This window comes from Sardina pilchardus, chromosome 20, assembly GCF_963854185.1.
Source record: "Sardina pilchardus chromosome 20, fSarPil1.1, whole genome shotgun sequence".
NCBI lineage: Eukaryota > Metazoa > Chordata > Actinopteri > Clupeiformes > Clupeidae > Sardina > Sardina pilchardus.
Genome location: NC_085013.1, coordinates 4,639,968 through 4,667,004, shown reverse-complemented (window position 1 = coordinate 4,667,004; position 27,037 = coordinate 4,639,968). Strand labels below are relative to the sequence as shown.

The following is a 27,037-nucleotide window of genomic DNA, read 5'->3' as shown; positions in this document are numbered from 1 at the left end:
GCAGTAATTGCTTTAGAAGATATTGGGACTTGATTTCCACCGCTACTCTGCTGTTTATTTTTTATATATATATAATTCTTGTTTCCTGCGGAAGGACAGGCATTAGCATAGTATGACCTCGATAGAGGGTCTTTCTGTCTTAATCCCCACACACCCCTCCAGCCCCCCACCCCCCCACCCGCCTCTTCCTATTTATGTCTCTAATCAATTTGAGCAAGGGGGGAAAAAAAGAACACGGGGCAGGGGGGAAAAAAACCTGGCTCCAATGAGACACACGTTTGTGCTCCAAATGGATTAGCTCTTTCTGTGGGCCATCTTAAGTCTGATTGAAGATGCCTGCTTGGGGTGGAGTGGGATGGTGGGGGAGGAGGTGTGGTGTGGTGTGACAGGGGGGCCCTTTTTTTTTGTTTATTTCCAACCCCTCCCTCCCTCTCTCCCTCGCCCTCATATTTCCCTGCCTGAGCACCTAACCTTGAGAGGGAAATTTCGCTGCGCTGTCGCTCTGAAGATACATTTGCCTGCCTGCCTGCCGAGGAGCTGTACGCCCCAGCGCAGCACTTACACACACACACAGACAAATGGCACCGAGTTGACTTTCAGGAGGCACACGGCGACGTGAAAACCTGTAACAAACGCTCCAATGCATCAACCTCACCTTATTTGCAGCCACTCGAACAGCTAAATTGTGCCGGGATCTGTACAGCTCAACGTAAACTGAATCAGTTTCAGAATGCCAAAATGTTCTATGTTCTATATCTTTTCTTCTTTGTTGATTTCTCAAATGTGAACACAACCTAATCGGCACCTTTTATGGTCTTTGTAGTTGTAGTGTTCAACTGTTGTGCATAGTAGCTGAAGCAGGTCCACCATATTGTTTCCTGGTAGCCTATGCCTGCCACACACTCAGGGAAGGAGTAGAGAAAAAAGTGTAATTCTGTATGTGTGTGTGCATTTGGATATTCGTGAGGGTCCACACGTACCTGACTCATCAGCTCTAATGCAGTACCCGTCATTTCCCGACTATTAGCCGCAGCTTATACATTGATTTTGCAAAATTTCTTCAGCTATGAGGTTAATACAGGGGGGCAGTTAATATGGTGTTAATATGGGTTTGTTTCTTTTAACTTGCATAAAACACTGCCCTGCGACTTATACACAATGCGGCTTATATGCGGGAAATTACTGTATGTTGCTCTCAGGGGTCCAGTCATTCTCGGTGTGGATCCGTCGCTCTTCTGTATTGTTGTCGTCTGAATCTGCCCTTTATTGTATGCGCTAGTCCTCTTTCTCTCTCACCTTTTCCTTCCACACCTGACTCACACCTGACCAAAAAAAAAAACCCATTCATTGGATTTGATTTTGTGTCTTTTTGTCGTCTCAATCTCGGCGTCATCTCTTGGCCTTATTAGCGCCATTATCTCCCCACCACCTCGTGGCCTTATTACGGAGCGGGCCTGCCGTCTCGCCGACGTAATGAGTCCAGTTGCCGCCCGCCTGCCTGCCTGCCTGCCCGCCTGGCATCCTTCACAGCTCCGCAATTATTTTCCCGGTGTGAAAAGGTTTTTTTTTTTTAGAAAAAAAAAACATACACACTCCTCTCCCCTCCCCTCCATGGCTAGCAAGCAAACAAATAAACACAAACAAAGCTCCGAGATTTGAGGAGAAGAATGGAGCTCCCATTTGCGCGTTCGTCTTCTGACTTGACAGAAAGGAAGAGCGAGGAGGGGGTTGGGGAACGGCGTAAAGTTCTCTGAAAGCCCCCCCTACTAGTGTCTGCTGCAGCAGCTACTTTTGCATTTGAATGACATCCTTGGAAATTACGAATAAATGGTCTGGCTTTTTTTTTTTTGATTAAATCCCCCCCGCCCCGCCCCAGCCATCTTTTTTTTCGCCTTGACCAGAGAAGGAGAAAAAAAAGCACGGGGCAGCATGAAGTGCTTTTTGTGTGGATTTGGAGTGCGTTAGCACGACGGCAGCGGCTGGAAACTGTCTTGATGGTGATTAATTGCCCCGGAGCCGCACAAGTACAGCAGTGTTGGAGCTGTCGGGGTTCCGCCGTAACTCGAGATGGATCAGACCCTGCCCCTCAAAACAACCCCCCCAACCGCCCTGGGCCCCTTTTTTGGCCGTAACTTGTTAGACTTGACCCCCCTGTTACCCCTCTGCCTGCCTCGTACACCCCCCCTCTCCTCCCCGAGATCCCCGCCCCATTATCACTGGTGGAGAGGCCAGGATAAACACACCCTTCAGCCCCAATTTGAGCCCATGCTCGTCTCAGCATCTCGCCCCTGTGTGACAGGCAGGGCGAGCAGAGTTTCCTCTCTCTCTCTCCGGCAGACGGGAACAGAACCGCCCAGCTACCCACTGAGCTTTATTTATTCAGTTGCATTTGCGTGCGTGCGCTATACGTTCGAATGTCGGCCTGCGCGGCGTTCGGTTAAGGGGCGGGTGAATGCACGCTCTCCGTGTGACACCTCTGATTAATGATGCTGGTAGCATCGACAGGAGGAACGCGCAGTCTGTGTCCTCTGATTGAACCTCTGAGGCCTGCTCCTTGTGCCATTACAAACACATATGCATACACAACGCACACACGCACATACACATACACATACACATACACATACACATACACATACACATACACATACACATACACATACACATACACATACACATACACATACACATACACACACCCACACCCTCAAAGTCATCTACTTACACACACACCCACATTCATAAACGCTCCGAATTGCACAAACAAACACTCGGGGCTGCACACAGTCGGGCGCTTTTCACCCAACACAATGCCCCGGCCGGGCCCAAGCCCACTGCATTGATTTCTGCTGGCAGCTGAGCGTGGTGCCGACTGGAGGCGGGCCATGGCGTGAGTCATGTAATGTGCTTTTGGCTCCCAGAGGGCTAATCACCTCTCTGGCCAGATGGAGATTTTGTTTTCTTTCTCTCTCTCTCTCTCTCTCTCTCTCTCTCTATCTCTCTCTCTGTCTCTCTCTCTCTCTCTTTCTTTCTCTCTCCCTCCTCTTTTTCTCTTTCCTCTTTTGTCTGTTGTTTTCTCAAGTGAGCGCGAGGCAACACAAAAGCACTTGGCATGTCCACGCTGCAGGGTGGTCCCTTCTCTCGCAGGTCAGCGACTGACGCGTAGGATGCTGGCCCTGTTTATGCGGCTCGACGGGAACAAGAGGGGCGGTGGGGGGGGGGGGGGAGGTGGCCATTGGGAGCAACTGACAATCATTTACTGACAGGGGCGGCTGGAAACAGGTGTCTTTAATCTTGAGCCACTCTCGCTCCCACTGTGAGGTTTTTATTCCATGTTGAGTTGTGACAAAGATATTTACCGGCACCAAGACCAGTTGTGCAACGAGTGTTTGGCTCTTAAGCAGGGTTGTGTGTGTGTGTGTGTGTGGCTCTTAAGCAGGGTTGTTTGTGTGTGTGTGTGTGTGTGTGTGTGTGTGTGTGTGTGTGTGTGTGTGTGTGTGTGTGTGTGTGTAGGTGTGTGTGTGTGTGTGTGTGTGGAGAGGAGGTCATAGTTATTTTCAAATCACCTTGAGAGTTTCAATATTTTCCCTCTTCCTCTCCTCAGGGAAGACCAGTCTCGGCGTGAGGTCAACAGGACCTCCCCCGGCAGCTCTCCGGCAGAACTAGGGGAGTTCTCAGGAAGGAGGCCCCAGGACGTGCAGCCCGGGCTGGGCGGGACCGATGAGCCAGGGCCCCCGTCTGGAGCAGAGGCTGCGGAGACCTCCGGCTCCGCTGTGAGGCAGGCCAACGAAATGCTGCAGGACCTGGGCCGACTCAAGAGCGAGATGCAGACCCTGCTGCAGGTCAGGCTTCACACCACAAAGGCCGTTTCGACAGACCGAGCTCAATTACTCACGTCTAAATTACAGCTTTGACAGCTGCTTGGAGACCCAGTTCATACCACTCTTGGTGTGCAATACTCTTCATATCGGCGATGATTTCCATGTTTTTCCACCATGTTTGGAACACATGCCTCGAGATCATGTGTCATACTTAAGACTGTCTATGGCAAGGCTGTGATCCAGAAAGTTTTGGATGTCCAGACACTGAAACTTTTTTGATTGATCTCGTGCAGTGTCGCGGAAGCAATAACGTAATCTCAAAAGCCTGCCCTTCCTCCCCTGCTCGTAGCGCTGCGGACGACGTGTCCAATCCAAAAAGCAAAGCTTTTTGAAAGGAGCTCTCAAGCCCTTCTCTTTTAATATAGCAGCTTATTGTTCAGCCCTGCCCCTGGGACCAAAGATGCCCTTTGAGCCTTACAGGGGAGTGGAAGGTGTGTGTTGTTCCAGCTGTGTGCCCATTTTCAGGTCACAAGAGTGTGTGTTTTCCTCCCCCCCCCCCCCCCACTCCACCCAGACAACACTCTCACTGCAGCTACGCTGTCCATCGACCTGTCGATTGCTGTCGGCTCCAATCAGACCAGCTGCCGATTGGACCAAACGGACCATTTTTGTAGGGTTTCCATGTTAGCAGACGCTAATCGATCAGAACCTCGCCAGGCAGGAAATCAAGGAGGAGATAGTGTCCCCACTCTTGCCCCACCCCCACCCCCAGCTCCCCCACCTCTCCCTCTCATCATCCCCCCTCCACAATCACCCTCTTTCAGATGGGTATTTCAGGGACCAGAAAACAATTTTCCAGCGCCAGTTTTGTCCTCCTATTCTCCTAATAAGTGACAATAGTTCTTCATTCTTCACAAAATGTATTGCTTCCTTTCTCCATCTGTAACAGGCTGTTCACCCCCCTCGTACCTACCCCAACTAATACCCCCCCAACCCCCCCACCCCCAGACACACACCCCCCGCTCTGACAGCCAGGGCATTGAGTTTCCAGGCACGCCTTTGCGGCTGAAAAATTCCATCAGCCAAGAATAATGTGTCACAAGGCAAATGACACATTAGCATATAATTGAGGATGCAGGATTGGAATGCTCTTTGGCCGTCGCTGGTGATGGGTGTGTGTGTGTGTGTGTGTGTGTGTGTGTGTGAGAGAGAGAGAGAGAGAGAGAGAGAGAGAGAGAGAAAGAAGGAGAGAGAGAGAGAGAGACGGGGAGCAAAAAAGCATGACACCTCTCTCCTTGTCTACGTGCTCTGCAGTTTAATCGAATGTCACTCATCCCCTCTCTCTGTGCAATAAAACATGCACACCTGTCCTGTCATCAAGAGAGGTGCCTTACAAGGTGCAATGGAGCTTTTCATAAATAAAAACATCTAACCATTTGGTATCTGGATCATCACAACCCTTTTTGTCATCTGTTGCAACGTTAACAAGCCACGGAATGACGCAATGTGTTGCAGGGAGCATCGGAACCCTAATGGTTATTTATGGAGGCTGTTTAATGGTGCTTTTGTAAAAAGTGCTTCCGTGAGCATGGCGACTGGGATAAAGTGGCGGAGACTGTGATGTTGCTCTTCTCTCTCTCTCTCTCTCTCTCTCCCTCGTCCCTCTTTCTCTCTTTCCTCATTTCTCGTTCTCTCTCTCTCCTCTCGAAGGCGCGTGATGCGTTTCCTGTGGAGCGCAGCAGGAGCACCCTCCACTCGGCGCCAGCGCCCGCTCCGGCTCCAGCCGCCGCCCCTCCCCCGCCCGCCGCCGCCGTCTCCATGGTGTGTTCCCATAGCAACCACTGCCTCTGCAGTGGCAGGTTTACAAGTTTTTTTTGTTCTGTCTCCCTCTCCCCCTCTCTCTCTCTCTCTCTCTCTCTCTCTCTCTCTCTCTCTGCTTCTCCTCCTCCTCCCTTCTTTTTCTCGCCGACTTTTTTCCCCCCCTTCCCTCTCTTCTCTCTTCCTCTCCTCTCTCTCTCTCGCCTCTGTGCATTCCGTGCACGGCTGCATCCCCGGCGCGGCGCGGACACAATGGCACCACAGCAGGGCTGCGGCTTTCGGGTTCCTCTGCCGCCACCGCCGCCGCCGTCGCCTCCGAAGAAAACGGCGACTGCCGAGATAAATCAAGCGCCGCCGTTATCGCCACTTCACACCTGTGCGCAGAAACAGGAAACAATAGGTCGCTATAAATAGGCCTCGCTTTACCATACTTCACATTGCCGTTTGTCGTCGTCGTCGTCGTTCTCGTTGTTGTTGTTGTTGTTGTTGTTGTTGTTGTTGCTGCTGCTGCCGCTGCTAGCTGTTTTATTTCTCCCAATCAGGGCAGACATTCAGGCAGAAGTTGGGCGTCCTGCAGTGCCATCATAATTACCGCCCCCTCATAGTCTGATTCATCGAGAGATAAGTGTCATCCAAAATAAAAACTGATGAGAACTCGCAGTAAACAAAACCAAACGGGCGGACTGAAAATGCGATTCACCTTTGTGGGCATATTCAGTCCGACTGAATGAAGGATGGTCTGACTCCCTCTCTGTCCCCCTCTGTTTTCTACGACTCATTTGAAGTCAGGAGGGGAAAATAATATGCTCGTTTTTTGCAGGAACCTTGCTCAGTCTTTAGCATTTTTTCCCGGGCCCGTTTGCTCTGATTTTCAAACGAATGAGTAAATAGACGGGGAAAGCCAAAAGATAAATATTTATAAAAAAAAAAGCGAATTTTGCAGGTTGAGGTCGCCTGGCCCGTCTTTGCAAGGTGAGGATGCGTGGTAGCCACATCTCTCCCTCCCCTCCCCTCCCCTCTCCTCTCCTCTCCTCTCCTCTCTCCTCTCTCCTCTCTTCCCCGGCGTGATGGATTTACGGTCCTCGCTGATAGATTTATATTCGGAGAGAGGATGAAAGGGAAACAGCCAAGGACTCGCAGCTGCACCCAGCTACGCACGCCGGAGAGAAAAAGCGCGAGGGGGAGAAAAAAGGAACGAGCGAGCGAGCAAAACGAACGAACCAATGTGTCGTGATTGCCGAACGAATGGAACGGTTAGAGGAAGCAGGGGGATTTAGATGGATGGTCGCCCCAAACGGGGCTGTTACCCGCCGCCATTTTTTCTCGCTGTGACTTCGCCGCTTTCCATCGGTCTCTTCCTCAGTCTTCACAGCGCTTCACCTTTTCTCTCTCTCCTCTCTCTTTATCTCTTTCTCTCTCTCTCTCTCTCTCTCTCTCTCTCTCTCTCTCTCTCTCTCTCTCTCTGTGTTGCTTGCTTGTCATGTCCCCTCATCTTATTGTTTTAAAGGATTAGGGTTCTGTCTGCCCGCTCACTTCAACAACATGTGTCGGCTATCTTTGTTCTCTCTGGCTTATATCCTGGTATGGTGGGACATTTGTTTTGTCTATATATTCCCATCAGATAATATTCTCTATTCCCCCAACCCAAACACACACACACACACACACACACACACACACACACACACACACACACACACACACACACACACACACACACATGCACACACACACACACACACACATTCTCACAGTTATACCCACATCTGAAAGAATATATTGTTAATTGAAATCTCTGTCATTGAGACATCAGTCCATTTTACCTGCAGCTTGCCAACCATCTCTCTCTCTCTCTCGCTCTCTCTCTCTCTCTCTCTCTCTCTCTCTCTCTCTCTCTCTCTCTCTCTCTCTCTCTCTCCCTCTCTCCCTGGTTCTCTCTCCCAAGCGGCCTCAGGGGGCTTCGGCTGTGTTCATGCCCACAGCGGTGCCTCTCAGTCGGCCCAGCCTGCTGCAGAAGCACCCGGCCCCACCCTCCATGTTCGAGGACGCCGGCCGGGTGCTGAGGGAGGTGCGGCGCAGCCGGAAGGTTCTGGAGGACAACCTGGAGGCCCTCCTGCGGGCACGAGACGCCGACGCTCTGCACTGGCAGCTGGAGGCGCTGGCCAACAACAGGTAGGAGTCGCACACACACACAACGGGATGATAGGGAAGACAAAATGGGGGACGACTCCCTGAATGCAGTTCATAATTTTGATATTATGATTTGTGTAATGTGGGAGGACTTCTTAGCACATAAAGCACAATGACTGCAGTTGCAGTCAGGTTATGCCACCACACCACGTAAATTGTATTCCCTTCAGTCAGCCGTATGTTTTTTTTTGTGCGTGTGCAGTTACACTGTAAGGCACTAAATTCAGGACGGTGCGGAAAAGGCGGGAGTGACAGTGAAGAATGCCGAGCAGTAGCTTTTCCAAATGTCACGGCGTGCCTTACAGGGTGTCCATGATTGAAGAAGAGTCTGGCGCAACATTTCTGTCTTTTCCTCCGTTTCTTTCCATTCTTTTTTTTTTTTCAGTAGGCTACAACCTGCCTCACTGCTTGTGTCATTTTCAGTGCCCGACTGAGAGACGGTCACTTAAATATGAATTCCCCCTGCAGTGATACAAATTCATCATTCCAGCAAGATTAATATTATCACCTTGGCTGCCTTCCATTTTGCGGTGCCCCTAATGCTATGAGAACTAGTCTCTTGACACAAGTAGTCCGTGTAGACTGCGGCAAGGTGCGGTGTGGTGCACCCGAGTTCCGTCTGGGTCTCAAGTGTGCGTGTTTGAGTGTGTGTGTGTGTGTGTGTGCGTGTGTGTGTGTGTGCGTGCGTGCGCCATGTTGAGTGACAGTGGGCCTCAGAGCACACTCGAGGCAGCAAAGGGCCAAGCCAAACGGAACGCTCAGCGTGATTGGCAGCTGTCAGGGGTGGTCCCTTCATGCCCGTGTGCTGCCGGCGCTCCGCTGAACCCAATAAACTCAATGCGAGATGTCAAGTGTGAAGCCGAGGACCGCAGCCTCCAGAGGTCAACACACACAACCGCGCCTCGCCTCGCCTCTGCTTACTTATTTATTTTCATTGTTTCGTTTTTTTTGTTCCAGGCCAAGGTGCATCTGGAAAATGGGTTGCTGTTGGTTGGGTGTTGATGAGTAGGCTTTTTTTGTTGTTGTTGTTGTTGTTGTTTTTAGTACTACACACTGAAATTGTCAGGAAGGCAATGAAGTATCTCTATTGTCTGTGTTCGCGAGAGAGACATTTCATGGATTTATATTGTGTTGCTAGTAGTATTGTTTGTGATATTTTGGCACAACTAAAGAAGCATAATTTGAAGGCAAAATGCCCATCTCAAGAGAACTGAAATGGCTATTGACGGTACTCACAGAACTCATGACAAACGCAGGCTGCTTAACAATAAAACCCATTAAGCCTTCAACTTTCTTTTCAAACGAAAAATGTCGAAAAATGAAAGAGATCTTGCTCTTGAAGATCTCCTTTGAAGGGCATTGTGACGGTCTCGTGCAGGGACCAATCCATCCAGAAGTAAAACTGTTCTTGATATAATTTTATATTATAATAAGGACTGTCAAAGTGACCACCACGCCTCATTCTGCATGCAGGCAGCTCGGAGGCACTTGTCTTAAGAATAATTTTCCTCCGATGGAGGAAAGCTTTTCAAAGCTCCTTTTCCCGAGGTCTGGATGACTAATGCCCAAGGAACACGGCACACAAGAGTCCTCAGATTTATGCTCCAGTCACGCTCTCTCTGGAGAGCCGTGTTTCTGTGCCTTTGTATCTGTTTTAGATGCCTCAATAAGCGAAGGAGAACGAGCTGCGGCGGAATAGAAAATAGGCCGTTTCCCTTCGCAAGACGACCGTTTCTCAGCAGACGCGCGTCGGCCGCTGCAATAACAGCTCGGCGAGACGCGCGCGAGAGGAGCAGATTGCGCGGGGTTAAGCAGCTGTGCTAGCGGGAGGTCAGAGTCCATCTCTGCTCTCGGCCCCGTCTGAATCCGACTTTAAATGGGCCCTCTCCGGAGGTGGGGAGCGTGTTATGGTTTACGACGCACAGCCAGAGCCCTCTCTCCAGCTGGGAAAACTTCTGTGAGGCGAGAGGCAAAGAGGTTAAGCGCTAAAGTGTTGTTTCAAGCAACCAAAATACTAAAAAAAATATGGCTCCTAATGAAGACTTGTTGCCCCAGGACATGGTGAGAGCAGTTAAGATGTCCACTGGAGGACTGACCTCTGCCAGATTTCCCAGCAGCCCGCTTTAGGCCCCTGGTTGTTCTCCACTGCCCTAATGAAGATACCACAAGGAGGTGTAATATGGAAGCTATAACTCCATGTACTCCTTTCCTCTTTTTTTTTTTGCGTCCGGATTGATATCTGGGAAAAGGGTTGTTTTTTTGGACCGTGCATTATGTTGCCACTGGCAGAGTGCTCCCGGTACCAGTAAATCAGTAGTCGCTTTTCTTTACCATCAATCATACACATCTGGGACCGTGGGAGACGGACAATTAACTTCTGATGTACGTCGAGTAGTGTAGCAAGATGGCGCAACATCGCTTGCCCTTGGACAGTGTTTTGTTTTCAGTGAAAGCATGACACTTGCAGCATGAGCGTGCATGTTTAGTAGTGGAAAGCGGTCGTTAAGGGCCGTACGTGGTAACAATTTGTGGGACACAGCTGGAGGTTTTCCAAAGTTCACATATAAATCCAGATTCTTGCGCGCCGCGCGGAGCAGACGGTAGCTTTAACTGGTTTGAACTCCCTAAACTCAAACACACAGATTCTCTTCCTTATTTAACTCGAAATGTGAGGCCGTCTTATCGTAATCACCCTCCAAAATGGCAGCCTTAATCACCGCGCGTCTCATTGCTTCAGTAGAAAAACATAAACATGCTGTTTGATGGCGCTTCCCTTCCGTAATGACTTTGCTCTTTTCTCCCCTCCGAAAGGTCATTGGGTAGGGGGAGAGAAGGTCAGGGAGGGAGGGAAGGGGAGGGTGGTGGGGGGATTGAGGTGCACAATTTGCCAGATGCTCGCTTGTTTTGCTGGTTTAGGTGGCAGCGTCACTTTGGGAAGCAGCAGCTCAGTGAGACACGAGATGCTAGTGCATCACGCTCGGCACACTCCCCATTGATGGATTTATTCATTTGGCTGGGTGACACGGCAAAACGAGGCCGGGTTATGATTTTATGTGCGCCATCCATTTCACTGAAATATTAATGAAGCCCATTTGCAGGCGTTAAAGTTTCCAACAGTTCTATTTTTTTTTCTCTCTCTCTCTTCCTCCCCACCATCTAACATGCCTGGGGTTTCCTCCCTGTAGACTTGTACTGTTATAAAGGCAATGTTTTTACCTATTCTCCATTACACCATTAATTACCATGTTGTTCTGCTTATGGGGGGAAAAAAACTGATACAACAGGCTGGAATGTGTGTTGCATAATTCATTGGACGGTATGATATTATCACCTGCCGCTGCCAACATAAACTAGAGCCATATTAATGTGAGTCCAATGAAAGACTAGCTGAAAGCCTCCCTCTCTCCCATTCATGCTGCCTGGAACTGAAAATAATCACGGAATTCATACCGAGAGGATTAAATGAGAACGCAAAAGTAGATGTTGCGTTCAGCCCACTCGTTAACATGATGTTGCGTAACGTCTAATTCGTTTACACTTCAGCCAGGAATTTGGAATTTATTTTTAATTCCAGCCGTAATTGCTGTCATTAGTGTGGCGAGGCTGATGATTGGTGATTGACCTGGCGACCCAGTGGTGTTCTTACATAAGGCGACGGGGACTTGGCTCGACTCCCTGTCTCATCAAAAGCAATTTTCCATTGTAGAGCTCTTTGTTCCTTACTCGAGTCCCCAGCTCGTCTCAGTCAGTTATTTGTTTGGGCTCCTGCCAGGCCGCGTTCCCGTCTTCTCTTCAAAGTTTATGAACATTTAGCAAAAATTCTTTTTTTTTTTCTTTTTTTTTTTGTGGGATTTCTCTCCCTCTTTATGCCAGACTTTCCACAGGATGTCATTATTGTAGCTCTATTACAATGCTACTTTTGAAAAGTTGCGGTCCTCTGACAATTCTATTTTTTTTTTCTTTTTGGTCACTCGTATTTTAAAAATCAAGAAACGATTGTCTTCTCATTTTTCTGCGAGCGCAAAATTCCACGGTTTCTTCTCAAGCGCCTTTCGACCGTTCCCTGGGAGCTGGCTCCAAATGCACTGTGTGTAGCGAGCAGGGGGGTAAAAAAAGGAACACCGCGAGGTTTGGCACTCAGCGACCAATATCCATCAATTCTAGCATTGCCTAACGCGGCCATTTGAATGCTGGAGGATTGTGCTGGAGGATAATGACGGTATCGAGTGATTCTTCTGGAGACACAATGTCACAGAGCACAAGCGGATTGCGAGGGTTAATTGAAGGTCACCTTCAGCCCCACGGATCAATTGTGCTCCATTTTGAATCAAGTGTCTGGAAGCATCATCTGATTAGGCGAGTCCATTTTGAACAGCAGACACAGACACACACACACACACACACACACACACACACGGCAGTAGCAAAATTGTCACAAAGGCTCAAAGCCAGGGTTTCTGACATGGTGGGGGTTATCTGGGAATTGAGGATGGACATATTGATGGAAGGATGGATTGATGGAGCAGAAAGGGAAGGAGAGAGAGAGGGATGGATGGATGGAGGGAGGGCTGGGCGGATCAGTGCTCCCTCTCTCTCCTCTCATCCAGCTGCCTGCCCCACCGCACCCCGATCAGGCTGGAGGCTTTCTCTGCCCGGAGACAGCAGCTGGCCTCTCGCCCTCCGCAGCATTTGCAATGCAGCCCCTGATCTCTCTCCCTTCCTCTACGTGACTTCTTTCTCTCGCTCTCTGTCTCTTTCTCTTTTTCTTTTTCTTTTGCTTGTTTTCTCTCTCTCTCTCTTTCTCTCTCTCGCTTTCTCTCTCTTTCAGCCTCCCTGTATTTTCCCTCTGTCACTCTTTGTTTGTTAGTCTCTGGTTGTCTCCCGTTAAATTCTCGAGTGCTTTATTGGCAGGACCATTTCAATAGCAGTGCAATAGACAAAGCAAAAGAAATATGCTCTCTCTCTCTCTCTCTCTCTCTTTCTCTGACTGTCTGCATCTGCTTCTCTCTCCTTCTGTGTGTTTATCTCCGTCTTCATCCCTCTCTTCTCCAGCACATTCATGCTCAGATATGGCACCGGTGGGCTCCCCTTTCCCTAGCTAGCCGCGGCCATATTGCGCTTGTAGTCTGTGCACGCATCTGTGAGACCACATCTCCCTCCTCCCCCACCTCCCTCCTCCTCCACCCCAGACTGCCTTTCACTTTGGCTGTGATGTGCCTGAAGCCAGAGGGGGCGGGAGAGTGGAGTGGAGCGGAGCACAGGAGATGGAGGAGGCGCCGGCACTCGTATGCCGTGGTCTTATCGTGTTGCTGTCACCTTCAGCCTCCCCGAGAGGATCAAGAGCCATCCGAGCTTATTTTAACCTCTGTGTGTGTGTGTGTGTGTGTGTGTGTATCTTTGTTTCTGTGTGGATGCCTATCACACCCCCACCCCCCTTCCCTTGCGTTCTCTCTTTCTTTCTCTCTCTCTTTCTCTCCCTCTATCTCTTTCTCTTCTCATCTGCTTGATTTATAAAGCATAATGAGGGATGCAGGGATAGCCTAATAGGGCAGCAGACAGCCGTCCCATTCACATTATTTGTTGAGGAGTAGCTGCACAGAAGGATATTAATACTGAAGGGGGCTTCATCCCACAATCTGTTCCCTGGGCAGGGGAAGGAGGTGGCAGTGTTATATTGTATTGAGGGCGAGGATGGGTTTATTTTTACTTAAGGTCTGGCTGAAAGGAAAAACTTGCGGTTACTCGTAGCTCATGAATGGATTTTTTTTTACCCCTCTTGGCCCTCCTTGCCCTGCCGCTGAGTGGATAAGTCGTACAACAATAGAGGAAAACACCACCACATTGGGAGTTTTAGTTGTTTTTTATTTGTTTTAAATGAATTTTATTCCAACTCCAATACTGTGAAGGTGAAAATTGAATGAAGCTTTAGAAAGCTCATACAAGGCAAAAAAATAAAAGCAAAGCAATTCTTCCCATGTTCTGTTTTACTTTTTTGTTTTCTTTTTGAACAAGCCGCCAAAGACCCGCTTCCAAGACTTCCCCTTCTCTCCGTGACCCGCATCAGCTCCGAGAGCGACTTTAGCCAGGGACGTGGCGGAGCCCACGGAGGTTTTGTCCAGGCTGACGCGCGTCTGGGACCTGCTGTCGGCCAAGCGCTCACTGACACGCTCACTGACACGCTCACTGACACACTCGCTGGCTGCCACACTCTTCTCAGCCAGGCTCCTGGGCTCGGCGCTGGCAATGCTGCTGATGTCGCTGTCTGCTGACGTGTCGCCCCGCTGACTCCTGCTGCTCCTCGTCTTCTCCTGGATGCTCTCTGGAGTGCTCCTGCTCTTGGTCCTCCTCTGAGCCTTCACCTTCCTGCTCTTCCCATTTCTCCTTTTGGAGCAACTGCTTCTCATTCCGGTGCTCGTCCATGACTGGCGCTCATCATCAGTGGTCTCGTCGTCCGCGTTGGTCTTCAAGCTGGCCGCCGAGCTGCCCCACTGTGTCTTTCGTGTGGAGTTCACAGCTATCAGCTCCCTGACTTGCTGCTCAATCATCTCCACTTTGGATCTGTGCTCTGCCCCTTGACGCAGCAGTAGCTCGTCTTTCTCCTTCATCTGATGTGCCATGTCCTTGAGAAGCTGGTCTTTCCTCTTCAGCTGACGTTCCATATCCCTCAGAATCTGATCTTTCCTCGCCATCTGAATGTCCTTATCCTTCAGTATCTTGTCTTTCTCCAACATCCGAACCTCCATCTCCTTAATGGCTCTTTCGGCGTCTTGCAGGCGCGCCAATATTTCAACAGATTCCTCCAGCCCCATCACCAGTGGTTTGGTTGGTGGGAGCTTCTCACAGTAGTGCCCCTCACCAGAAGCCTTCTTGGCACAAGCCTCCATCATGCATGCGTTATATTCCCCTTTGGTGTTGATGACCCTTGTCTCCAGCGTGTGCTCCAGTTTCTCCAGCTTCTGGAGGAACATGGCCTCCATCAGTCGCAGCCTGTCCTCCTGGCCGTGCCCCAACACGTATTCAGGCGCGTGTCTCTCCCGCAGCCTCCTCTCCAGCTCTCGGACCAGCCTCTCCAGGTCCTCGACGCGCGTTGCCATCCGCGCTCTCTCGTTGTCCATCTCTCGCTTCCTCTCGTTCTCTCGATCGGCCATCTTCCTCCTCTCCCTTGCGCCCTCCTCCTCCTCGGCCACCCAGGCTTTCTCTAGTCCGGTCCTCCAGTCTTGTCTAGGAGGCAGGATGGACTTCTTCTTCAGGATTTCCATCTCCGCTCTCAGGTGCTCCATGTCCTCCCTAGTGTACTGCTGACCTTTCTCCGTCCACTCCATGACCCAGGACTTCATAATCGTCTCGCGATTGGTGATGCATCTCTTCACCTCCTCGCGTATTACGCCGTCCTGGTTAGAGGGAAACATGATGGAGATCATCAGGCATATATAATATACTGTATATAATTGCTGAGTTTGGTTGTGATACCAAGAACTCAATATCATTGAGCTGTGTAAGATTAAATGCTAGCTAACAACTAGCAACTATTTTCAGAGGCCTAGTTGTACTGTGCATGTATTTTATCATTTAAATTGCATGCTGTTTATTCGAAATGGAAACCGTGTTGAGTGATGAGTTCATCAGCAGTAGTACACAAAAGCAGCCTTGCTTGATGTGTTACCTAGCCAGAATAGCCATAGAGCACATTCTTGTTATTGACTATTTGAATGACAGATTAGTATATTCAACAGTAATATGGGTCTTGCTTTATAGTATTCCCATCACTATTATTAGAACAGACAGTATCTCATGAATGGGGGAAGGTCTAGCAGTGATATACGAATTCTATAATATCTCCATGTAATATTTATACAAATGACAGTCACCATCATAATTACTCAGACTTAAGTCGGGTCAAGACCGGATTAGCTGCATTAATCAACTCTGCGTTTCCCTCCTGCCATGATACAATACGTTTTAAGTGGATGTGACCAGTAATTCTGTAGCACAAGGTATCTTCACAGTAATGTCCCTTGTGTGTAGAGCATTGCTGTCAATTAATTTTAGCCTAGCTATTACATGTTGAGAGTAGATTTGGCTCTTACCAAGACGCTTCTGATCTTTTGGTCATTCATCATTGCTTCTGAGCATAACAAATGACCTCAGGATATTTAAGGAGTCCTTTTAGAATGTGCCTTTATGATGTCATCTCTTACATGTGATGTCAACATCACTAGAATTCTTCTCTCCAGCCTTTTTTTGCAATGGTAATCCAACTCTACTACTCGGCTAACACTTTTTTCTCTTTTTCCCCCCTATTTCTATTTGCAAGAATTATGGGCTAGCCTGAAATGCCCAACAACATTGCTCAGTAACTGTTTGAGTATATTTCCAATTGTAGTCCAACTCAAGAGAGACAAGCCAAAGCGAGTAGGACTATTAGCCATAGGCTACCGTCCCAGTGTTCTGAGCATGTAAGCAGATTACAGGTGTGTCCTATATTTGCCACAGACCACATGGACCACTGCTCTGAATGGATCATTTGAAGTTATAATATTGATAATAAAGATGGGATACTTTATTCATCCCCAAATGAAAATGATGGTGTCACAGCAACAATTAATAATATGGACATATACCACAGACATACACACAAATCAAATTTAGGATATGAAGTCTCTGTGCAATTGATTGTAAACTGTACATTGTCTCTCAGAATATGGTTCTCCTAGGAGTCATTGTAAATTGTTACACCCATGGGCAGGAATGACTTTCTATAACAGTCCTAATTACAGTGATGTTGAAGCAGCCTCCAGCTGAAAACACTCTGTTATCTGACCAATAGTTCATGCAGTAGATGTGAAATGTTGTCCATAATACTAAACAGTTTTTGCAACATTCCTCTCTCAACAACCAACTCTAGGGGGTCCGGGCTATTTGATCGATAACAATCCTGACCCCAGTTCAATATGACTAGCTGAATGTGATATACTAGGCCTAGATGTTATGCATTATGTTAATACTTGAGGTACTATAAAACAGATTAACAAAGTCTAATATTTGTTTATTCATAGTATAATCAGCATTTGATGGCCAGTTGTTAACAGAATTATTAGAATTCAAGATACTTATACCGATTCAATAAATAATAGTGCTACATACCATAAAACTTTTTTCACAATCAAAGTTCATCACATCTGACTTCCTTGAACCTCTCCACATTTGCTTCTGTACTACTTCATCTGTTTAAAAACATGAAATGCTCCACTTTTGGAATGTATCCCGTTACCATGGTATTTCCTCCTTACAATATTATGATGATCTCTAGAACTCTTTTGTGACATCATCATGGCTCAGAGGTAGCATGTCTAGATAAAGATAGATAGGTGTCCTTTATTAATCCCTAAGTAGAAATGACAGTGTTTCAGCAGCTATACAAACACAACATCCAACATATACATACAAACATACACACATACAAACATATATGAATTAAATCATTCACATGTTATTCCTTTCACTCTGCTCAGGGGGGAATCATTATAAAGTGCTATTGCAGTGGGTAAAAAAAATAAACACACATTATCTTTATAGATTTCTTGATATATGAAGTAGATACAAAAGAGTACACACAGTCCGTAGAACCCATCCTGTAGCATAATATGTTCTGTGATAATATGTTCTGTATAGCCTTAGTTTTATATAAAGATGCAAATATAAAAAGTGATGCTGTTTTGAAAGAATGGGCCAAGGAGGTACATCTCCAGCTATGTCCACATGCTCTCAGCACCACTGAGCATCTGTCATCAGCATTTCCATTAGTGCCATGATAAAACCCAGGAGCAAGCATGCAAAAATCAATAGGATGCGATGCTTATCTTAAAATGTACATTTTGAACCGTATCAGCAGCATCATCTGCTCCATAAGCCCGCACCTCTCTCTGTGTGGAGGCACATTAAGAGATGCATCATAACAGCGTCCATTACCGCAGTGGAGTAAACACTCGCTAAATGTGAAACTCCAGACGTGATTTATGCACGTTTGAACTCGTATGTTGTGTATGACTTAGTTCAGGAAATCCAAGAGATTGAATATTGATAAGGTCATTAAATCTTTCCTGCTGCCTCAGCCAAGGTGAAAGTGTAGTAGACCGAATATGATTAATCCGGGACCACAATAAAAGTGATATAAAAAGTTAACTGGCTGTATAGGAGCGCAGTAAAATCACCAGCAGGACACGTTCAAAATGGATACGGAGAGCAGAAAATGGGACCCAGTAGGGGAACTCTTTATTCATTTAAAAAAAAAAAAAATATACAGATACTCAGTATATGTCCATCAATACTTTCCCAGAAGTCGTATGAATATTTGCATCAGGTTCACATTTATTAATTTAGTCGATTCCTTTGTCCTAAGCGAACAATCAAGCTACAGAGTGAGTAGGAGACTCTGGTGTAACAATAAGAACTACATTGCATAAGGCAGGAAAGGTAGAATATATTGGCATGACATTTTGACTAACGCCAAATGCTATATTGTGATTATTTGCTTATCTTGATTTCACTGTTGTGTTGTCTTGTTTATTATTCTTCAGCATTCCTGTGGGTTGTTGCTCAGTGGTGATGTTAAGAAATGAAAAGAATTAAAAATTTGACCACTGCTTTCTGCTGAAGTAGTAATTAGCTCACTGACCAAAGCGCCTGAGCTCAATACTGCAGTTTTAACAGGGTCGTTGTTTTCATAAGTAGCATTAGCACAAGAGGCTTACCTGCTGGTGTTGACAGTGTTTAAGTGAAGTGTGTGTGTGTGTGTGTGTGTGTGTGTGTGTGTGTGTGTGTGTGTGTGTGTGTGTGTGTGTGTGTGTGTGTGTGTGTGTGTGTGTGTGTGTGTGTGTGTAAACATGTGTGTCTTTTGGGTTAGTAGTTCCGGCTAATTCCTCATTGTGTTCCTCCTCAACAGAGATGCCAGTGAGGAGCTGCGTGTCAGGAGGACAGTGGACGCCTGGATCAACACCTTGAATAAAGAGATTCAGGTGAGCTGTGCTGTACCACCAAAGCCCCTCCACCACCCGACGGATACAGATAACTGTAATTCGAGTGCTGTGGAATATAGCATTGTCACTGTCATTTTTACTTCACAACAGTACCACATACTCTTCAATTGGGATTTTATTTTTTCACAATTCAGTCCCTGGTCTTTGTTGTACTGTAGGCCACCATCATGCACAAGGTCCCACGAGCCTGCTTGTGTTTGGGTGTTGAATTATATTATGTGAATAGCATCTGTCCTATTGTAAGCTGCAACCAGATGACCAGAGATCTTCATCCCCAGAACTCAATCTCTTGCTGCTTATTTTGCGACGGCCTCAAAGCCGACCCTCCGTCATTGTCAGACAGTTTCTCCTCCGCTGAACTCCCCTCTGTTCTTTCTCGCCAAGGACGAGCTGGTGCGGGAGGAAGTTGAAAGGGAGCGCAGCAGAGAGGCCGCCCAGCAGGCGAGCGGGGAAGGCAAGGCGGTCGCAGCGGGTCCCTCCGACCCCCGGCCAAGGGCCCCGAGAGGCCCCCAGGCGGCAGCCAGCAAGAGACCCCTCCACAGAAGCACCAGGGGCCAGGAGAACAGGCAGCCGCCAAACAAGCAGGCGCTCGCAAGCTCCTCCGCACACACCACCCAGCAGCAGCAGCAGCAACCGCAGCCACAGCAAAAGCCACATACGGTGAGCCGTGTGTTTCATGTGTATATTGATTCATCTTTTACATTTTCCAGTCCATGTCCATATCCATGCGACCATCGACTTTATGCAGCTATACGAAATCGTTTGGTATTTTCTGGAGCTCTGCTTGCAACATAACTTTCCAGGAGGGAGGGGTTGACTTTGTGTTGTGGTGTTTTTGTTTTTGTTTTTGTGTTGACCTACAGACGCAACTTGAGTTGTTAAGCATGAAGAATATGTTTCTTCTTGAATTGCTCTCTGTTTGCATAGACACAGTTGAGCGCCCCTCTTACCGTCGAGAATGCCCTCAGATTGAAGTTGACATCGCACATTAATCTTGCAGTCATGATACCATTTCGAGCCTGCGCCCCGAACAACACCAAAATGCATTAGGCTGTCCAAACTACCTTTTAAAATTCACTGTACACCATAGCCTAGTGACTGCGTTCTGCTAACTGTGACTGATCTCGGCCATAACAGGATGCAAGCACACAACACAACACACGCACCCACACACACACACAATCTCTTTGCATTGCACTTAAACTCAATGAGGTGTGCAGGACAGCCATCTGTTAGCGGCCGCATCGAATGGCCATAAATAAGAAGCGTCAGACAAAAGACAGAGCTGCTTATCTTTCGATCGGGGTAGGCTCCCTCACTAACGACTGCCCCCGTTGCCAGGCATCCGCTGGAGATGCACCAACTCCTAGCAACCAAAGCATTTTTTTTGTGTGTGTGTTTCGTGCAGTGTTGCCATTTAAAAGATGTGCCACCACCACTAGCAGATGATTAACAAGAACTCCCTGACGTGTCACTGTGGTCATTACTCATTCACTGTGGTCAAGATTGCCCCCAAAGGAAGTTCATATTAGGTCTCCCTTTTATTAAACACAGTTATGAATCCTCTACGTAAGGTACAGTAGCACCTAGTTCTCGTAGTTCCCGATATAGTAAGGACTGGAACTTTTACTGGGTGATGGATGTAATGCCATAGACAAAGCAACAGATGCATCATTATACATTATATAGACAGCATAACGGGTAGTGAAGCAGTGCCATTGTTCCCTGTTGGACAATTGGTCGGTTCGGGTTCGTGTCCAAACACAATTCCTTTTCACTTTGAGTATACTGTAAGTGTCTGCTGAATTCCAGTCACTTTCTTTTACACTTTACAACATTCACATTGTCATATTTGGTTGTGTATGAAATATAATATAGGGAATGACAGTACTCATGTGTAATGTGCATTGTATGTACAGTATGTATGTATGTGAAAACAGGAGCTTTGTGTGGTTTTTATGGTATGTCCCCACAGATTACGGAGGTGGATGTGAGACTGGACAGAAGGGACGATGAGGAGTTCCTGTCCAGGATCTACGGCAAGGCGCTGTACGAGGGCCACCGGCGGACCCTGAAGAAAGGGCCGTACCTGCGCTTCAGCTCGCCGTCGCCACCGTCCAAAGCCCAGCGGCCCAAAGTCATCGAGAGTGTCAGAGGTGAGACATCTAGTTATGCCGGCACTGAGGCCTCCCCCAAGGGGAGACAGCGAGCTCTTCTAAAGGAGAACTCTTTTAAGGTGGCCAACCTCCGTTTAATGACTTTTTCATTTATTTCACCGGTTATCTCTCTCTCTCCCTTTCTCTCCCTCTCTCTCTATCCCTCTTTTTTCTGTTCTGCTGTCTCTCGTGCTCCAATTCTATCGTCCTTAACCTCATTCCTCCTCTCCGTTGTCCTTTAATATGGCACTATCACTCTCCTACTGCCCTCACTCCCTTTCTCTCGAAACACATGTATCCCACCCTCTATCTCTCTTTCATTCACACCCTTTCTTTCTCTGTCTCTTTCTCTCTCTCTCTCCGTCTCTCTCTTCCACATACTCTCTCTCTCTCTCTCTCTCAGGTGTGAAGATGAAGTCCTCGAAGACCCAGACGAGTCTGGAGCCTGTCCCAGCCCCAGTGCCGTCTGAGCCCCGGTTCCTCTTCACCCCCACTGGGCCTGCGGACCAGCAGGACCCAGCCTCCCCCATGCAGGGCTACCTCATCCCCATGGCCATCCCCCTGGGTAAGCCTCGAGTGCCCAGTCACCTGTGTCCTTTGTGAGTCTGAAAGCTCATTTGTGGTCTCCGTTAAAAACGGAATAGAGACGGAGCCTTCTGTCCGTACTGTCCGTACCGCACAGATATGGATGAAATGGATCAACCTTTTAATCAAACACATCCATTTATGTATGAAAAAGGGAGCACAAATCAGGCAATAGATCACCTGACTGACTGCATTTGGTGCTTCGCTATAGGAAGCATACTATAATCAATATTTATGTAACGTCTTGTGTTCAACGTCTTGTGGCTGCTGGTGACAACATTGTTTTGAATCTTCTCTGTGTCCCACTCTCATCTCTAACACCTGATTAGCGCAGTTTAACACTTCAGGAAAAAATCATGATGTGTTTCCTTATAAATTGAGGCATGAATTAAAGATATTAAAGGTGCTCTAAGCGATGTTGGGTAACATCACTTCTGTTGACATTCAAGCAAAAACAGAGAGAGCTAGCTCGCCCCTCCCTCTCTCCCATGCCACTGAAACTCTCCTGAACTCTCTTCTCTCTCATCTTGTCGGTAATTGGCTAAATAACAGTTTGTTCGTTTCATGGTCCAGGCTGTTTTTGTTTTTAGGTTTCGTGTTTTTTTTTCAGTGTATTCAGGGGACAGGCAGCTAGTGAGGAGATGTTTGCTGTATATGTGACAAAAAAATGTTTTAGTTTAGAAACCGTGCAGCATCGCTGAAAGCACCTTTAAATTAAAGATATTCGACTAAGTAAATCATATAAATTAAATGAGACTAAAGGAAATGAGAGCAATTTAAGTGTTTTATTATATCAAATGAAAGGCAATTCACAAAAGATAGCAAAGCCCCAACACATAAAATAATTTTGAGGAAAATTATGCTAAATGTAAATAAATCATAGTAAAAAAAGAAATCATGTAAGATTGCACATCTTGAGAAGTGAGCTTTTAAATGAGCTTTTAAATAGATTAGATAGAAGAATACTACTGCAGGGAAAGGAAGGCCTCCATCTCATCAGCCCAACACGTGACCAACAGCAGGGCCTGAGAGAGTTTACACGGCCCTCGCAGCCCAGACTTTCTGCAACCATTAACTTACCCCCCTCCTCAAAACTACCACACATTACAAAGTAATACTAAGTAGAGAGAAGTTAATTAGACATTTTAGCTCTGTGAGTTTAAAGTTTAATTATATGGTAGCTGCTAGCTTTTCTCTGTCTCACACCCATGCAGGCTCTCACACACATTCTCTCTCTCTCATACACACACTCACACATGCACACACTCACACAGACTTTGCAGTATAATTTAAAACCCTCACTGCCTTGTTCTTTTTTAATCACATCACAGCTAAGAAGTAGGTCCAGAAAATTAGCGCCTTTATTCTCACTTTCCTTTCTTAAGCTCTAGTCCTCGTCTGATTCACCCGCCTTATGCCTGGAATAATAAATCTACTCATTAACTGTAATAACCCCTTATTTCTCTGTTTTATGAAAACATTTGGGAAAGCGTGTTCATCTTAATAGATAATGAGTTTTCTCCTTTTTCATGGATTATGACCCAGGGTGCTAAAACAATTCATTAGTGTAGCATGGCTGGATTTTATGCCATTAATAAATATATATAGATCTTTTTTTTTTTTTTTTTTTTCTCTGACACTCTTGTCTTGAGCAAAGTAATTAAAAACTGTCTTCAAAAGAGCAGCACCTTCTCGCATGCTAGCGCCGCAGAGCCCGAGCTATTTACTTACTGCCGTCCCCCCACCCCCCCACCCCACCCGCAAAAAAAGTAGCTGGTGCGGAGCGAGGGATTAATGAAGCGTGCTATCGGATATGGAATCAAATAGAAGTGTGAATGGAGTAATCCGGCCCGCGCGGCGGGAGGCCATCTTGAGCGTTATTGCCCCCCCACCGGTCCGCCTCGATGACCCCGGCTATCCGGCCACCAGCGGCCCTGGGAAAACAAAAGGGACCCGGGCAGAGAGAGACGGTAATCGCATCCGCAATGCGGAGGTGCTCATTAGCGTGGGAGAGAGGAGAGGAGAGGAGAGAGGGATGGAGAGGAGAGGAGAGAGGGATGGAGCTCCATCTCTGAGTCACTCTCTTATCTCTCCCTGTTGTTCTTCTCTTCCCCCCCTTTGCTTTCTCTCCCCCTTCTTGATGGCTCCATGCTGGGCGGTTTGGTGTGTGGATGATTTTTAAAGGGGAAGCGTCGATGGGGGGATGGCCATGACCAACGCTCTTCTCAACTCCTCAACTTGGCCGTGCACACCTCACCGTGAACGTTGTGAGGTGCACCAGAGTTGTGTTGGCAACAGAGTTGGCCTCCAACACTCTTGACAAATGCAGTTGTGCGTTACTGCAGCCTTTGTTTAATAGTACAAAAAAGTTCATTTTTGTATTATTCAGCGATTTAAGACATATTTAGGAGTAAAAAAGGTGTGCTTCCTCGTTAAGACTTGGGTGACCAGAGACTTAAGCCATGTGCCTAAGATGAGATCTGTGTGTGTGTGTGTGTGTGTGTGTGAGAGAGAGAGAGAGAGATAGGTAGAGAGAGACGAGCACAGCAGGCCTAAGCTAAGAGTTTCAGGCTCTGATTAAAAGCCCCATATAAGCTTTGTGTGTGTGTGTGTGTGTGTGGGTTTGTCAATGTATTATTGTATGTGTGTGTGTGTGTGTGTGTGTGTGTGTGTGTGTGTGTGTGTGTGTGTGTGTGTGTGTGTGTGTGTGTGTGTGTGTGTGTGTGTGTGTGTGTGTGTGTGTGTGTGTGTGTGTGTGTGTGTGTGGTTTCTGGGAAACCCGCAGTGTCACACTGGAGGGCTGCAGATTAGCGCTGGCCTAATTCTGCGCTGCCGTTGCGCCGCCCCAGAGGGGATGCTGGGAAGGGCTGCGGAGGGGCTGGAGGCTCCCAGGGGCCCCGGAGAGCCTTTCATCTGCTGCAGATGCTCCAGACGGGCACATCCGCGGACGCCCCGCCAGGCACGGGCTCCCCCCGCGCGCTGCAGCAGGCAGCCTGGGCAAATCAGCTTAGCGTAGCCGCCGCGGCCCAGCTGGCTGGAAATGGCTGTCTGCTCCTCTCTCCTCTCCGCTCCTCTCTCCTTTCCTCTCCTCTCTCCTCTCTCCTCTCTCCTCTCCTCTCCTCTCCTCGGCCGAGTCAAGTGTAGACTTACTGCTGCCAGAGCACATGCAGAGCAGAAGCCGGAAGACGGTCTCTGTGTGTGTGTGTGTGTGTGTGTGTGTGTGTGTGTGTGTGTGTGTGTGTGTGTGTGAGAGATCCTCATCATCATCATCATCAAGGTCAATGGTTCTCTTTGTAGTGGTTAAAACTTAATTAGTCTGCTAGCACAGGGAGTTGCAGGCACAGTGAAGCACAGCGTTCCATTGTTTTTCAGACCTCCGCGGCGTTTCTGTCTTTTGTTTTATGCGGGTGATGACTAACCGAGTTTGGGCTCTCCTCAGCAGCAGTGATGCATATGCCCTTTCTCTCTCAGCTCTCGAACATTATCGGTCTCGATACGTCACCTCCCAAAGACTCCATTCTCCATCCATTTGCTCTGACTACTTACACCGCCTCAGACAGAAGAAAAAAGCATCATCTTGATATGTCTTTGTGCTCTCGCGTGTGTGTGTGTGTACAGTATGTGTGTGTGTGTGTGTGTGTCTGTGCGTGTGTGTGCATATATGCTGCACAGATAGACTGCGGTCCTTTGTTCTCCGTGGGCTGTTCACAGACATGGTGAAGTATGGGTCTGAAGCGGCGGCGCTGCGCTCGGTGATTTATGAGCACGTATGTACCGGCACCGGCGCTGGAGCTAGCGCTGAGAGACGCCGCAGCTTTCTGCAGTCGCAGGGAAACATGAAAGCTCTCGCAATAATCACACTTTCCCCCTTTGTTCTCATTTCTCTGGTTCACACACACACACACACACACACACACACACACACATGCACACAGTCACACCCGCTATTCCTTCCAATATCTTTACTGTGTTCATTTTTCAGACTCTCTCTCGGTCTCTCTGCGTCTCCAAATGGTTGATGGGGAGATGAGTTGAAACCAAAATGGATCATTTCCTCCCTCCACCTGTCTTGACGTTTTTTTTTTCTTTCCCGCATACTAGACACATACTGTGTCCCTCTGTCTCTTCCTCCAACAAACATCACACCATCATTCACCCCTCTCCTTCTCTCCTCCACCCTAAATCCCCAATTCTCTTCAGACACAGTGTACCTTGTTTGGTTTTCTGTTTCTTTTTTTTGCGTCCGCGTCTCCTCGCGTAAACTTGTGAAACAGTTACACAACTGTTACTCGGCCCACCTGTTCTGACTGAGGGGAGAGATCTAATAGCCGTGCACACTGGTATGACTCAATAGCACTCAATCCTGCAGCCACCGTTTCGATGCCCTTCAGCCAAATTATGGAAATTGTACAGCCTGTGTCTCATCGACTCAGGAGGGAGGGAGAGTCAGAGGGAGGGGAGGGAGGGAGGGAGGGAGGGGAGGGAGGACGAAGGAGAACAGGAGCGAGAGAATGGAGGAATAAAGAGAGAAATGAGGGGAGGAGAAGAAAGTGAAAGAGAGAGAGAGAGAGGTACTTGGGGATGGGGTGGGGTGGGGAGAGAGGGGGGTTAGATTGCCATGCCCGGAGTGGATTTATGTAAATGTGAAGGCTGCTGCTGCTGCTGCTGCTGCTGGTAGACGAGAGACCTGAGAGAGCCCCGGCTGCATAGCTCATCAGCTCCAGAGCCAGACGGGAGGTCCAGAAGAGCCAGCAACGCCACACACACACACACACACACACACACACACACACAGACACACACACACACAAAGATATACACACACACACAGAGAGAGACACACACACAGATATACACACACACACACACACACATACACACACACAAAGATATACACACACACACACACAAACACAAACAGAGAGACACACACACACACACACACACACAGATATACACACACACACAAGCACAAACAAACAGAGAGAGAGACATACACACACACACACACGCACACACACACACACACACACACACACACACAAACACAAACAGAGAGACATACACACACATTGGCTGAACTTACTTTGGTCTCGCCGCTCGCCCCCGCGTAACAGATGCCAGTCATGCACCCGGGCAGTGTTCCCAGACTGGCAGGTGTGTGCCTTTCTGTGCGTACACGCGTGTTTGTCTGGGTTTCTGTGCATACGTGTGCATGTGTGGCGTGTGTGTGTGTGCGCGCGTGCATTTGTGTTTTCTGACTTTTTGTGAGGAGAGGAGAGGAGAGGGGAGTAGGATAGGATATCCTGGATAGTCTCCCTCAGCCCCCCCCAGAAGAGCAGACGAGGTGTGAAGGAGAGGGCAGGAGGAGGCTTGGTATTCCCCTGCCGTGGGAGCAGGAAGGAGGCTTTGTTACTCCCGGCACGTGGGA

General features: G+C 48.0%; 1 protein-coding gene across 1 annotated transcript in view; it reads left to right on the top strand.

Moving 5' to 3' along the window:
* kiaa0586 (KIAA0586 ortholog) overlaps positions 1 to 27,037 on the top strand; it is a 130,064-nt gene that overhangs the window by 41,841 nt on the left and 61,186 nt on the right. Inside the window, exons 11-17 of the mRNA XM_062523447.1 lie at positions 3,605 to 3,842; positions 5,532 to 5,642; positions 7,585 to 7,811; positions 18,772 to 18,844; positions 19,250 to 19,525; positions 20,841 to 21,021; positions 21,425 to 21,586. Coding sequence (XP_062379431.1) covers positions 3,605 to 3,842; positions 5,532 to 5,642; positions 7,585 to 7,811; positions 18,772 to 18,844; positions 19,250 to 19,525; positions 20,841 to 21,021; positions 21,425 to 21,586 — 1,268 coding nt within the window. The remainder of the gene's footprint in view (positions 1 to 3,604; positions 3,843 to 5,531; positions 5,643 to 7,584; positions 7,812 to 18,771; positions 18,845 to 19,249; positions 19,526 to 20,840; positions 21,022 to 21,424; positions 21,587 to 27,037) is intronic.